This window comes from Protopterus annectens, chromosome 8.part1, assembly GCF_019279795.1.
Source record: "Protopterus annectens isolate FY-2018-M chromosome 8.part1, PAN1.0, whole genome shotgun sequence".
Classification (NCBI taxonomy): Eukaryota; Metazoa; Chordata; order Ceratodontiformes; family Protopteridae; genus Protopterus; species Protopterus annectens.
Window position 1 is genome coordinate 195,859,115 of NC_056742.1, and position 14,631 is coordinate 195,873,745.

The window sequence follows — 14,631 nt, forward strand, 5'->3', positions numbered from 1 at the left end:
CCTACTCAGAGGCAACCTCTGCCTAACATACAAAGCCATGTCAAACCCAGATCTGTTGGACATGCTTGACTTAAGGAAACCCCAATCCTTCTGAGCCACATGCTCCAGGGACCTAAACCTTGCCACCACAATAAACATAACATGCTGGAGGGATAGATTCCTGTCCCAGAGACTTCCCATGCTCTGGAACAGACTACCCATTCATGTCAAGCAAAGCTCCTCATTAGCCCTCTTTAAGAAAAATCTCAACAATTAGATGGGAAATAGGAAATTCACCCTGGGGATCATTTCTGTGGCTCTGCTAGACAGGGGCACAGGAAAATAACTTTCTTGGGTGGCAAAAGCCAGGGAACTTTTTTGGCTAAGCTTATATAGGCCCCGGGGCTGATTGCTAGTGCCTATCTATGAACCTATTCTAATGAAAGCAAATTATATAATAGCAGGACATGGTTACTTGCCAAGCAAAATAAATCTTAAGCAGTCTACTAGACAATTAAATGCTACCTATGAATTAAAAATCACCACCTCTGGTGAAAACAGTCACAAAACCTTTAAAATATCAGGAATCTTAGATCTAATAGTCAGTTATGCATACATCTAGTATCTGACAGTTCCACTTATTCTGATCCTAAGACCATTGCCAGTACTTTTGTCAGTTTCACCCCGTGAAATCAATCACTAGCTCCACCCATAATCCCTCCCCATAATGGTTCATGGTCATGTTTTTCCATCTATATCAAATACCATAGGTCCAAAAGTATGCTTGGCTGTCACCTAGTAAGCACCAAATATAGCTTTTACTACCCATTCATTAGCTTGTTGTCTGGTTAATGCATAGACACTTGGAGGACCTTTATAGTGATTCATCTTTACAAATGTAACACTATCACAATTCCAGGTAGAGTATAGACCTAGAAATCTCATTGTAAGTAAATAATAAGTATCATTGGTAAGGTCATGGAATGTATCATAGCTGATCCCATAATATACAGACAGATTTTGCCATAAAAATTGTGTTTAAGTACATGACTCATTTAATGCAGGCTTGATTAGGCTTGATCAGACAAACATCTATGCTAAAGCCTGATATCAAAAATGTATTGTGACTGTGTTTGCTAATCAACAATGACAAAAAATAAGAATGACATGTCTCAAACAACGTTACGTTAAAAACATAGCTATTAAGTATGTCAAGTATCTTTGTTAACAACAAACTGTCCTTTGTCCTCTATTTGTGAGTTTTAGTAAGGCAGTCCTACAAGCTTGCATTTCCAAACACGTCGTCTTACAGAGCCGTAGTTAGTGACAAAAAAAAATCTTGCAAAATTGGCAACCAAAACAAAAGGTTTACTGAACTTACATCCAGTTCTCTAAGGAGTAAGCATTCTGACTTTCATTTAAGAAGCTGCACGTGATATTGCAACTTCTTATATGAATGGATTTAGTGTCATAGTGTGTTAATAAGTTGGCAGCATAACCTCCTTGCTATAGTTGCTGATATAGTAAGCTACTAAATACACTCATTTAAGTAGTTGTGATCTCATCATCTATTCCTTAAATGAATACCTGTACTGTACTTACACCCATTCGGAAACTGCCGACCGTGCCTCCTAACCACTGGCCCCATTGTCGTGCCCTAGTTCTGGCCCTGTTCTCCTGGAAGGAGGAAATCCAAACTCCTCTCAATAACTCCCGCATCAGACCTATCTTAGAATGCAATGCTACTTTTGACATATGATGTACCCGTCTAAGTAATGTGCACAACTGGAAAGACTCAAAGATTCCTTAGAAAATTAATGTACTAAACTCCCTACGTGAACTGATAGATTAAAAGTTCTCCCACTACAACCTGCATCATACAGGCTCCTTAGCAGTCATTTGTAACTAACCTTTTGTGACAGGAAACACCATACCTTTCCTCAGCTACAGTATCTATGTAAAACCTGCAGTATCATGAACACCCAGTGCAAGGACCTTAACCGTCATCTACACATAAATAGAACCTACTGGCATGATACATTTCATAGTCAATATTTTCCCTGTTTATACAGATCAAGCAAAGCAATTCACTGTCTGGAATTAAAAAACTAATTCAGATGACTGGATGTGTAATGGTGAAATCAACATTGAGAAACTTAGTTCAACACTACTCGGCCAGAAATTTTAAATTACTGCTTGAATATTTGGTGTAAGTCTCTTAGGTTTCTGAATGATCTTGTATACTGCATGCATAGTAATACACATATAAACAAGTAAATGCAAACTTGGGCATGCAGAAAAGTGACAAGGAAGTCCATGAATAGACATTATATTAATTAATTCAATGACTGGAGGACTTTGAAGAACAATAAGTATGATTTTCTCTGAATCATTTTCAGATCAATTTGTTTGCAGAGCATTTACTGAAATGGTTAACACATTTTGCAATTGTGTCAAAATTAAGCTGTGATTCAAAAATGATTTGAATTAAGATTATAGTGGTATTTAAAGAAATCATTGCTATAGTGCTTTTAGTGCTTAATGTAGTTTAGAGGCATGACATAGTCACACCGAGCAAAGTTTATTAATGACTCATGTTACATGTTTCTGAATGGAAAACCTAATGCAGCTGTAAATGAACACTTAATGGAGTTATTTCAAGCTGTTCCCCATACCAACCCAAGCAATGCTGTTACACAGGCACCAATAGACATATACATGAACAATTCAGCATACATGCAGAGACACATGGACACCAAGACAATTTCAAAAAAAAAAAACAAAGACAGCCCCAATCATACCCACTCAACACACACACACACACACACACACACACACACACACACACACACACACACACACAGCCTCACAGAACTTCTACTTCACAATCTAGAGTTGTGGACCTCAGTAAATGGCAAATTGCTGCAGTTGCATGCACAGATACCTAGAAAAACCTCTGCAGAGCTAAGTGTCAGAGCATTCATACCACTATAGAGCTATGGCAGTCTTTAAATCTGTCATAACCAGTAGCATAGCTAGGGTGGGGAGAGATGGACAATTGCCCCAGTCCAAAGTGTTGAGGGGTTGAAGGGGCACCATCAAGATCAGCAGATGGCACACTCTCAGCACAAACTTTTGGGGACTGCTATCAGCCAATCTTGATTTAATGTAGTATTGCGTTTCAAAAGCTGGTATTGCATTTGCAGTCAAACCTGAGCATTATAGCATCTCTGTCTGTGGTCCAAACTGCAGCATCTGCTTGCTAAATTGTAGGAAGCATTTTGTGACAGCTTAAAAGGAAAAAAATCTATTTTTTTAACTAAAACCTGAACACTGTAGCTGTCAGTGTAGGAAGGGTATAAGCTGTAGCAGCAGCTTGCTAAATTTGTAACAAGCAGTTTGTTACACTTTAAAAGAAGACTTTTGTTTTTCAAGAAAATGTGTAGAAGTAGGGTTAGGGACAGGACACAGAAATGTAATTGGAATGGCTGGGGTGGAGAGAAGTCGTGCATCTGGCCATGTGATTAGAGAGCCACTAGAATAAACACATTTTTTTTCCTTAAATGGAAGAGCTGGATGTGTGAATCTGACTGTAATAAGCCATTACATAATAATACACTGTAGCAATCAGCTTAATACAGCAGTAAAGTGCTTTTTTATTATTATTTCCTTTTGAGGGGTGGGGTTCTTGTTCACAGTAATGACACTGTCATAGTGTGCTGGTTAAGTCAGGTACGCTTCTGCTCATAACCCCCTGAGCAACACAACTGCACAGTTATTACTGTATATCTCCATTTCTATTTATGTGCATTTCTGTAAAGCTTGAAAGATTTCAGAGGAAAAATATATCTATTCACTGCAGCTTCATTTAAAGTTGAAGATTAATACATAGGTAACCTATTTTAGAATACATTACAAAATGGCTTAGGAAATACATCAGATGTGCTTAAAATTTTACTGAGGCTATATCGTATAACAAAAATTATTAAGAGTTTCCAAACCTGCCTGACTTTATAAAACTATAATATGTCACCATTAAAGAAAAACTTGTGTCTGAGAATCACAGCTCATCATATGGCTTATAGTAACTAACAGCATATTAAAACTATGCATTTTATTTTGCAATAATTTCCAGTGGAATATGCAGTACTGAAATAAACCAGTAAAATGCTTTACCTCATAATTCTTATTTGTCTTGAACATAAATGTACTCATAAGCTAATAGAAATTCAAAGATATGAACCAGTCTGAATAAGTATCTACGAATATACATGCATACATATAAATGTATATATTGTATTTAGAATAAAATCATATCTGACTAGTCAGGCAAAAAGTACCATTGTGAAACTTCCAATTAATAAGTTAAGATAGGATTAGATTGTGACTAGATATATGAAGTTTTATAGTTTGAAGAAACTCAACCCAAGTTCCAATTTAATGTAACTGGTCACCTGAATCACTGACGCTCTAAAGTCAGTGCATCTCTTTAAAGACAGGCAAAAACCTAAGTGCTGAATATAATTAAAGTGGCTGTTAATGTTCTTTCTCTCTGTATGGATATCATGTAGATAACATCCAGAAAATAATAAAATGAACCTAGTTCTGTGTGAAGTGCAACTCTGTAGAAATGTCCATAGACAGTCCAAATGGCCACAGACAGTCCATCTTGCACTGTCATGACTCCCTTGGTTGGTCTTTGCAAAAGTTTTCTACAAGGTATTGTGTTTATACCAGGTATAATCTACGGTATATAAGAATTATTGTTTTTCTGTGTTATCCTTTAAATGCTGGCTGGTAATAATTGTATCTAGCCATTTCTTAACTTTATGTACAGTAAAATGAAGAACTGCAGAAATTAGCAACATGAATAACAATACTTTAAGATATCTTAGTGACATTTATGTATTACAAGCAGAACAATGGCATCAAAGTGAAGATTTCAAAATCTGAAATAATTAATTCAAAGTTTAATCTTGACTTATTTAAGACAAAATAATAATACCTTCCTTTGTCTCATAGGTTGCCAGCTGTTTTGTTAAACGTAACATAGACCTCATGTCTTTATACATATATGAGATACATTTAGATATAAAAATATGTGGATACCTACTGATTTCTGTGGCTATTACAGTTATATTGTGCCATATGTTTGTTTCTCTATCCAGTGCTGTTGCCAAGGTAATTTTTCCATCATCCGTATTAATGTTGAACTGTCTCTCAAGGTCTGTATGCCGGTCGATGGTAAACCTAGAAAATTAATACCCTTAATTGTTTTATCTGCAAAAATAATGTATTTCATAAAAAAATAATGCATACATATGTTCAATATAAAGAAGACTAAATTGCAACACAGTAGACTCACATACAAGTGCTGTTTAACAGTAGTATTAAAATTATTTAATAAAATTAAGATGATGGTGAAGGTATTAATGATGGCAACATTCATGTTAGAATTAGGACAGGATATAAAACTTCAAAAATACCAGCCAGGAGAGAGGCACTTTATAAATCCTGACAGGAGAGTATTACGTGCAGGGTGACCTTTGTGGACAACAAATGACATTAAATACTCTGCTTGTTAGAATATTTTATCCAGCATGAAACAAAAAGAAAAAACTGGATTTATTTCCACTATCCCTATGGCAAGGCTAGCCACCAGGTAATGTAAATCTTGACTCTAGATTATTGTCACAGTTGAAATGAAAACTGAACCCATGTGCAAAATGGGAAAAAGGGGTTGTGGATGGATGGATGGATGGATTTCCACTATTTCTTTCAAACACACTATCTGATATTTAACCAAAGAAGAAAACAGATTCATTTGGACTTTGCGAAATTCAGCCTTCCAGTGTGTACTCTACAAAATATAAAGTACAACAATGAACTCTACAAAATATGAAGTACAACAAAGAAAAGAATTCCACTTTGTAATATCCTATGCATAGTACATAGGGTAAGTACAGTGGTACAATGAGCAACATTGTCACTTCCCAGGAAGAGCTTCAGTTCTTGGCTATATTACTATTAATTTCAGCTTATGATTATTGATATATATATATATATATATATATATATATATATATATATATATACATATATGTGTGTGTGAGCATCTGCTCTGATCTACAGCACAAATCATTGATCTCACAGTAACCAGTGGAGCTGAGTGAAAATCAGCTGTTTGTATTGCAATCTGCAAGATAGTGCTGGTGCTTTTCAGTGTGGAATATGCCCTTCCCCCACTGTAGTGCAAATTCAGAGTGGGTGTATATAATTAGAAGGGGGTGGGGTGTGAAGGGGGGCTTGATTTGTTTAATTTATTTTTTAATCCTTTGTGAATAATTCTTAAGTGTATTTGATGATGTGCCATTGACAGTTGTGGAATTGATGATTTGTGCTGTCAATCAAAATATAAAACTCCTAAAACCCCTCACAAAATGATTTGATGTGTTAACTCAAGCTATATCATTACAAACTTGACTATGGTAAATAGGAATCCTGTAGACAAAGAATAAGAAAATGTATACCTTATGCAATGTTAAAGTTTTGGGAATAGGTCTATGTGAAAATAAAAATACTTTCTCTGTTTTCCTTTCTAATCAGTCCAACACATAAATATTTCATTCATCAAGAAAGATTCATCCATACTGCTTTTCATTTTGTAGTAACAGTATCGTGTTTATAACCCACTCAGGTTGCACAGGTTTTATATGTGCAAATAGATACTTGCTTTATTTCTAAAAAAAAAAAAGAAAGCCAGTAATGCTGTTAGCAATGAACATGCCTCTTAAAAGTGTTGACTGAGCTGTAAGGATATATCACTTTAATAATTTGGTCTAATTTTCTGTCAGTACTTGTCCATACATATAGAGACATAAACAAAAACATGAAATAACCTTTGTTTGACTTCTAGGGCAAATATGATCTACAACTCACATTGCTAGTTTAATAATTATTTTATAGTATATTCAGATATTTTTTTTCTGACACACAATTGTATTTCTATACATCAGTAATAAACCTACTATGTGCATATTCTGCTGTCTGTTCTGAGTGGTTATCACATTAAACAAAATTACATTCTTTTCCAACAGAGAAGGATGATAACAAACTGAATCTGGAACGTCAGTACTGCAGACTGGTACACATTCTGTAAAAAAGATACAATAATTTACCTTCAAAAAATGTTCTTGAAATATTCTCCATAAAAATTAGAGTATGCATTACTCATAGGAGTGATTTCTATATAATTAGCAATTCATCTTGTCTACAATACGGAAAGTATGCCGCATCATTTGTTTTATTCATCAGCATTTCCGGTTTTAACTTCTGCTCATCCACTCTGTTTCTTATTTCATTTTTTTTTTCTTTCCTTCTTTGCTCATATCTAACCCCCTTCCATTCTTGCTCATAGTATTTAATGGGATTATATGACTTCCATTTTTCAGAATTCATATGATCTAGATCATATGATTGAGTTTACAAAAACATAAAATAAAAAAATATATGTTTTTGAATGGGGAAAATACCCCGACACCACCTGCAACTTAATTATACCAACTCCTAGATTGCACTGCAGTGGGGAAAAGGGTAAATTCCCTGATTCCCACTGTACTGTGATCTACATAGAACTGTTAGAAAGGAGAATTTACCCTTTCCCCCTCTGTAGTGGGATATTGGAGTTGGTATATGCAATTTGCAGGGGGCTTGGTATATACAATTTGTAGGGGGGTTGGGAATGCAGCTACCAACATGGGGGCTGCAGGGTGGGGCTTGTCCCCTTGCAAAAAATGTAGATTTTTTTTTCTATTTCAGGTTTTCAGATACTCAATGATATGGTCTCCACCAAATGAATTTTGAATTTCCGAAAACTAGATGAAATCATATAAACCTGTATTTAAATTATTACAGTTATTACAAAGAAAGGAAACAATTTTATGTTTTAATAACTCTGGCTGAAATGATCGAGTTTTCTTAAATAAAAGCACATTTATTACAACTGGTAGACTGGAAGAGTTAAGATTCAGAGTTGAATGGTTTTACATCTTAAACACACCACCTATTTCACAGGTTTTAATGGAAAATTAATCTAAGAACATTCAAAATTTAATTCAGCTATAGGTACATAAACAAATTCCTTTTCTTTTCACATCACATTAGGTAGGCAGTCATGATGTTTGTCAAAGCTGCTAAACAAAATATGTTGTTCTTAAATAAGAAAACGTTGACATATTTCCTCTTGAATATACGTTATAAAAAAAAAGTTTGTTATTAAATGGTTCATTGTGATGATTTTTCATTTCATTTATGTAAAGCATTATATGAGATAGTCCACATGCTAGATCGAAAAAAAAATACTCTTTATGAATTTTATAAATCAAAAGGAAAATAATATATAAACATATGTGTGTGACATCTTTCTTTACTTACTGAAGAGAACAAATGATGGAAAAACGGAATTGTGGGATCATCAAGAGACTGTTTCTTAAAAACTATATATGTATAATTTGGTATACATTCATTTAGTCATCCGTTACCTTGTCAATGTACCAAATGTCGAAAGCAGTGCAGCAGATTCCCATAATTGCGAACTGGAGATAGTCAAAACACACAATATTCCCCCCTTTTTGACCCATGGTAGTGCTTGTTTAGGTGGTAGAGCAGTCGGAAATGTCACATTCTGTGTTATTTATGACATTCTGACCGTTCGCCACTTTGAAAATCGGCATTCCGGTTCGGAAAATACAACGTTCGGAGATCGTTTCTTTGAGTAAATGAATGTATACCGTATAATTTCACTAAGCTCTTTTTAATCAGTTGAACCATGAAGCCATAGACATTGCTGACATGAGCACCAGAGCACATGCACACAGTAAAGATCAGTATTTCCACCTGTCAGTAAAACATAATGTGTCAAAGCAGTGTGCAGCAAATGAGTAAGACAAGCTTGTCACGCACACATAAAGATAAGCTGAAAATGCAAAGTGTTATTTCTGACTTTTATAGGATACATTATATCACAGTGTATGTGATATTACACCACTGTGTATGCTTCATACTGATATAATCCCAAGAAATGTCACTTTTATATAAGTTAATACAATACTATTATGGCTTGATTATTTAATTTTTATGCATTTGGATATCTGATTTAGTGTTTTGGCAAAGAACAACTTTGAATCTGTATATGGTGTGACATCTGGTTAATATCCCACTGGACTGCCAACAATAAATGTGATGTCCACCACTTAAAACATGGGTCAGTAATTAAGGAGTCTCGATCATCACTACTGACTCCAGTGTGGGAGCGTCAAGGAAAACACCAGAGCACACAGCACACAAGAGTAAAATTCCACAATTTCCCTTAAGAATCCAACAGGAACATGGTCTTATTTCCTGGGACTGGACTATATACCTCTGTTCACCTCAAATGTAATCCCTTAATCCCTTATTATATACTTCAGAGCAATGTGTTCCAGTTTAAGACCTCTGACTTACTCACACTCAAAATAAATTTAAATCTTACACACTCAAAACACTTATGTGAAGCCTAACACAGATTTCCAGCTGTATCCCCTCTCCAATACAAATGTTAATTCTGCCACCAGAGTCAGACAGGTCTACACACACTTCTAAGGGTGATCAATTATTAAAAACTAAATGTCAAAATAAATCATAGCTATGACCAGAAACAGCCAGGCATTTGAGGTGACCTGGGGAGTATTAAACAGGTATAAGCACTCTCTAATCACTAAAGAACACACTGACTGTCCAGCCACAATGTAAAGTAATGAAAAACATTTAATAATAAGTAAAATGATTACAAGAATGTAAATCAATAACTTTAAATAAACACCAAAATTCAATCAACAGAAATATAAAATTAAACTGTTGGACAGAAGTCCATCATCTTAGGAAAACTGTATCTAAATAACTAAACTTTCCTAATCTAACTAATTCATACTGTCCCTGATCTAATCTAAACATAACAGCGAAGCAAAGGCAGGCTTACAATTCTGGTGAATCCTTTTTATTGGAATCTTCTGCACAGCACTGTAACTGACTGCAACTCTGAACTAACTGCTCAGCTTAACAGTCTCAACTGTCTTATTTAAAAAAAAAAATAACAGTCAGCTGTTTGAAAAAGTCCTTTTACCTGTCAATCAGCTGTTCAAATAATCACCTAGCAAACAAGAATATTCTAATGACATCACCTATTGATTAGCTGATTCTCCACAGACAGTTTGTACTTTAGAATCTCCCTCACAAACATGTGCAATTAGAAATGTATCAAAACACTGACAGATTCTTTAAACATTCTGTATAAGCAGGGAGATCCTCAACATTTTAAAAACTTATTTACATTTTCACAATTAGACATGCTGGCATACAGTACAAATTAATCTGAGAATATACACAAATCTCCTGCCAGACACGGTAACACAGATTACAGTGTTTTCATTTTCTTCACATATGGCATAACTGCAAATTCTCAAAATGGGTGTTATCTTGTCTCACAGATGTATATTTTCACAAAAATTAAAACATACTAATCTTCATCAAATAAATCAAGAAAAATAAAGGGAAATTTAATCACGCTAACTGGTGGTGGAGAGAATAAGCCTGTACATACCATCTTTTTCCTGACAAAGTCAATAAGTCCACATTAAGATTTCACATTTGGCAGAAAGTTAATCTGGTAAGGAAGAGATAGTGTGTATCTTTGGAAGTAAACAACAGTGTTTTTTATTCAGAGACAGCTTGCACCTTCTTGGCTTATCTTATTATGTTTCTATTGGTGGATTTCCCATTTTCTGCATGTTGATTGGCCTTATTTAGTTCCTGTAGTCCTATGGGCTGATGCTCTTTTACAGTTTACCATTACGTTACACTAACCATGATTTCAGCTTTATATCTAGCTTTCTTTTTTATATTTAATATTATGCTACACTTGTCGCTTTTAGAGTTTTACACCTTCTTTGTGAACTACTTATTACACTGTTTTTTTTTTTTTTTTGATTGGCCACTAATGACATGTTTGATTTTTTTATTGGCTTTTCTGTAGCTGTACATCTTCTCCTTTGCCTTTTCATCCCCCTCAGTTCCACTTTCCCTAATTTAGCACATTATTTGTTTTTATGGTCTTGATACTCAGTGTATGATTACTGATACCCCACTTTTTGGTTCTCTGTTTTAATTCGCCTTGTGTTAGTTATTGCTAGTTGACTGTGACTCAGTTACCGATTTTTTTCCTTTTTCTTTTTACCTATTGTATCACCAGCTATACTGCCTTGTTTATTCTTGGAATGGGTGAGTTTTACAATGTCGCCTTGAAGTGTTCATTTTATCCTTTTTTGTGACACCCAATGATTCACAGCTTACTTCTTGCTACCACATCACACAGCCCCTTCCTTCCTGATAAACTTTTGCCATACCCAGCTAGTTTGCCATTGACCACTATTCAGTATTGGGATTCCCTTATTTTCTGTTTTACACATGATGATTGGCTCCTTTACATTTTCAGACCATCTAAGGTTTGATTGGCGACTACACTGTGTTTTATTGCTCATTTTCATAGTAGCTCAGTGATAGGAGGTTTAAGTACCTATTGTGTGCTTAGTATGTTTTAATGATTGATTTCACTGTATTTTTTATTCAGATGAAGTTTTAGTACCTAACAAATAACAAAAGAACTCACTCATTGGTTCTTGCCTTCCTGCCTCTTCTTTAATGCTTGCAGTATTTTATCTGCGTTTCTGTGGTTTCTTCTTTTTTAGTTTTTTTTTTTTAAGTATAATTTTAAAAATAATAGGGACATGATACAGATATATATTGTCATATTTTTATCAAGAAAGAGGTCTTCTTTGTTGGAAGTGTAATGGAGCCTGGCTTAAAAGTTATGTAAGTTACGTTATAAGTTTAAAATACATAATATTTAGCATTTTAGATCAATTCCTGTTTGTATTAAAATGTATTGTGTATATTTGCATATATATATATATATATATATATATATATATATATATATATATATATATATATATATACACACATACACACACACATACATATACTATACTATATTCAAATTAGAAACCAGATTTCACCCAAGCTGTTTTAAAAGTGTCATATTAATGAGGTAGTTACATTTTGCTATTTGCATATTGAGACTCAGTCTTTACAAATAATTATGTTTATTAAAGGTAATTCCACTCTTGTGTAGTCAACACTGTTGTGCATGGATCTAGTAACATCATTATTTCAATATGTATATCTGCATGGCTATGGAATGTTTTTATAAAGTTTTCTTTGTTTTGCTGTTGAGTGGTGCACAACGAAATGAACTAGCAAGCCATATTTCAACTGATACTGAGTGGAATTAACCATTATATTAAGTAGAGCTCTAACTTCAGACTGGATATAGCAATCCATTTTATTTTTTTGGAATGCGCTATTCTAGGAATTTATCACTGATAATTAATCTTACCAGTTAGTATACAATAATATTTCATTTTTTTTTATTTTAGTTATATCATTAGGTCCTCATACTTAGCAAGGTGCAATTTAATGTCTTAGGTGTGTCTAATTTATCCCACTTTAATAACTTATTAAACTAAAAAAAAAAAAAAAACTGCTACTAAACCCAAATGAAACACAAGTCATGCTGTTTGGTGCCTCCAAAAGGCTCATGCTCTGAACACCTAATTTAGCATCTAGCAAAACCCACCAGAAACAATGAAATAATTTAAATACCTAAGAGTCTTACTGGACTAAAATGTATAGTTCCAGATTTATATTAGCAAAACCAAAGCTATGTTACATCAGGTCCTTCTACTGGTATAGAAGATTTCTTCCTTATTATTACTGTTAAGTAGAAAAGACAAAGGGAAAGGCATCTTTATGGCCCAAATCAAACCTCCATCTCCCATAACCACAGTAGCAAGAAAGAAAAAATACTGCACTGCAAATAACATCAAATAAAATGTGCCACTTCATATTCTTATGACAAATAACAGAGCACCATTATTCTGACTTCAGAGAAGGAAATTGTCTATTAATTCAGCAAAAAGTGATTTTTTTTTTTAGGAAATCTGTTATTAAAGTATTCTTAGTTAAAACTCCTTCTGCTACATTGCAGGAAGATTTACAATAAGAGAAAGAACCTGTAATCTCAGATCCCAACATAAAAATGTCACATCTGTCCTCACTATTTCCTCCTCTTCCAAACATGCAACAATCACAGCTTCTTCATAGGTTCATAGGTTCATAGGTTGGTAGTAGGCTATCAGCCCTAGGGCCTATACAAGCCTAGCCATAACAATTCCCTGGCTATTTCTTCCCACATTATTTACTTTCCTGGACCCCTGTCTAGCAGGGCGACTGACGTGATCCCTGGGGTGAATTTCCTTTCTCCCATCCAATTGTCAAGGTTCCTCTTGAAGAGGTCCAAAGAGGCACTCTGCTTGACGTGTATGGGCAATCTATTCCAGAGTCTGGGGAGTCTCTGGGTCAGGAACCTATCCCTCCAGCATGTTTTGTTTATTGTGATGACAAGGTTTAGATCCCTGGAGCGTGTAGCTCTGAGGGATTGGGATTTCTTTAAGTGTAGCATGTCCAACAGCTCTGGGTTTGACATGGCCTTGTATGTTAAGCAGAGATCGCCTCTGAGTAGACGATATGCGACAGAGTATAGCTGGAGTTTTTTAAGGCGGTCAGTGTAGGGCATCTGCTTTAGGCCTGTGATTTTTTAGTGAGGTATTTCTGAGGCCTTTCCAGTTGTTGCAGATGTCTTGAGAGGTACATACCAAATGGGGTGTTGTATTCTATAATGGGTCTAATGAGGGATGAGTACAGTGGGACAATGACCTCCTTCTTTCTGGATGAAAAGCCCTTCGTGATGAGGTGTGCCACATAGAAGGATTTCCTGTCTGATGTGGCGATGTGGTTATCGAAGGTGAGACCACTGTCCACCTGTGTCCCTAAGTCTCTTATCACACTTTCTGTGTTTAGTGTACTGCCACCTATATGGTAATTCATGGATACATGTTTTTTCCCAAAGGGGATAACAATACATTTCTTGGCATTGAGCTTGAGCCCATGGCTCTGGCACCAAGCATCTGTTTCTGTAAGGCCCTTTTGTAGAGTATCCACATCATTTGGGGATTCAATAATGGCTTCCAGTTTGCAGTCATCTGCAAACTTTGTTAGCCAGAGTCCCTTAGTGTTGACCTGTACTTCAGAGAAGTAGATGCCAAACAAGAGCGGCCCCAGGACTGAACCCTGAGGTACTCCACATGTCACTTGTCTGGAGCTGGATTTGGAGTCGGCTACTTTTACAGTGTGAGTTCTATCAGTAAGCCATTTAGCAACCCATTGGGTGACATAGGGATTAATGCCCAACTTAGTAAGTTTATCTATGATTCCAGAGTGGGGGATGGTGTCAAAGGCCTTGGCAAGGTCTAGATAGGCTGTGTGGACCACCTTACCTTTGTCCATGGCTCTGGAGACTGATTCAAAGAAGTCAATCAGGTTCAGGAGACAAGATCGGCCTTTCACAAACCCAAACTGGGTGGGGTCCAGTGTTTGAAGATTGCCAATGTCTTTGTTTATAAGTTCCATGATAATACGCTCCATGGCCTTGCAGATAAG

The 14,631-nt window shown here is 35.4% G+C and overlaps 1 protein-coding gene across 2 annotated transcripts in view; it reads right to left on the minus strand.

The window, feature by feature from the left end:
* CDH8 (cadherin 8) overlaps positions 1–14,631 on the minus strand; it is a 1,490,460-nt gene that overhangs the window by 228,515 nt on the left and 1,247,314 nt on the right. For both annotated transcript variants that reach the window (XM_044081816.1, XM_044081815.1), the window contains exon 8: positions 5,093–5,229. In XM_044081816.1, the coding sequence (XP_043937751.1) occupies positions 5,093–5,229 (137 nt within the window). The remainder of the gene's footprint in view (positions 1–5,092; positions 5,230–14,631) is intronic.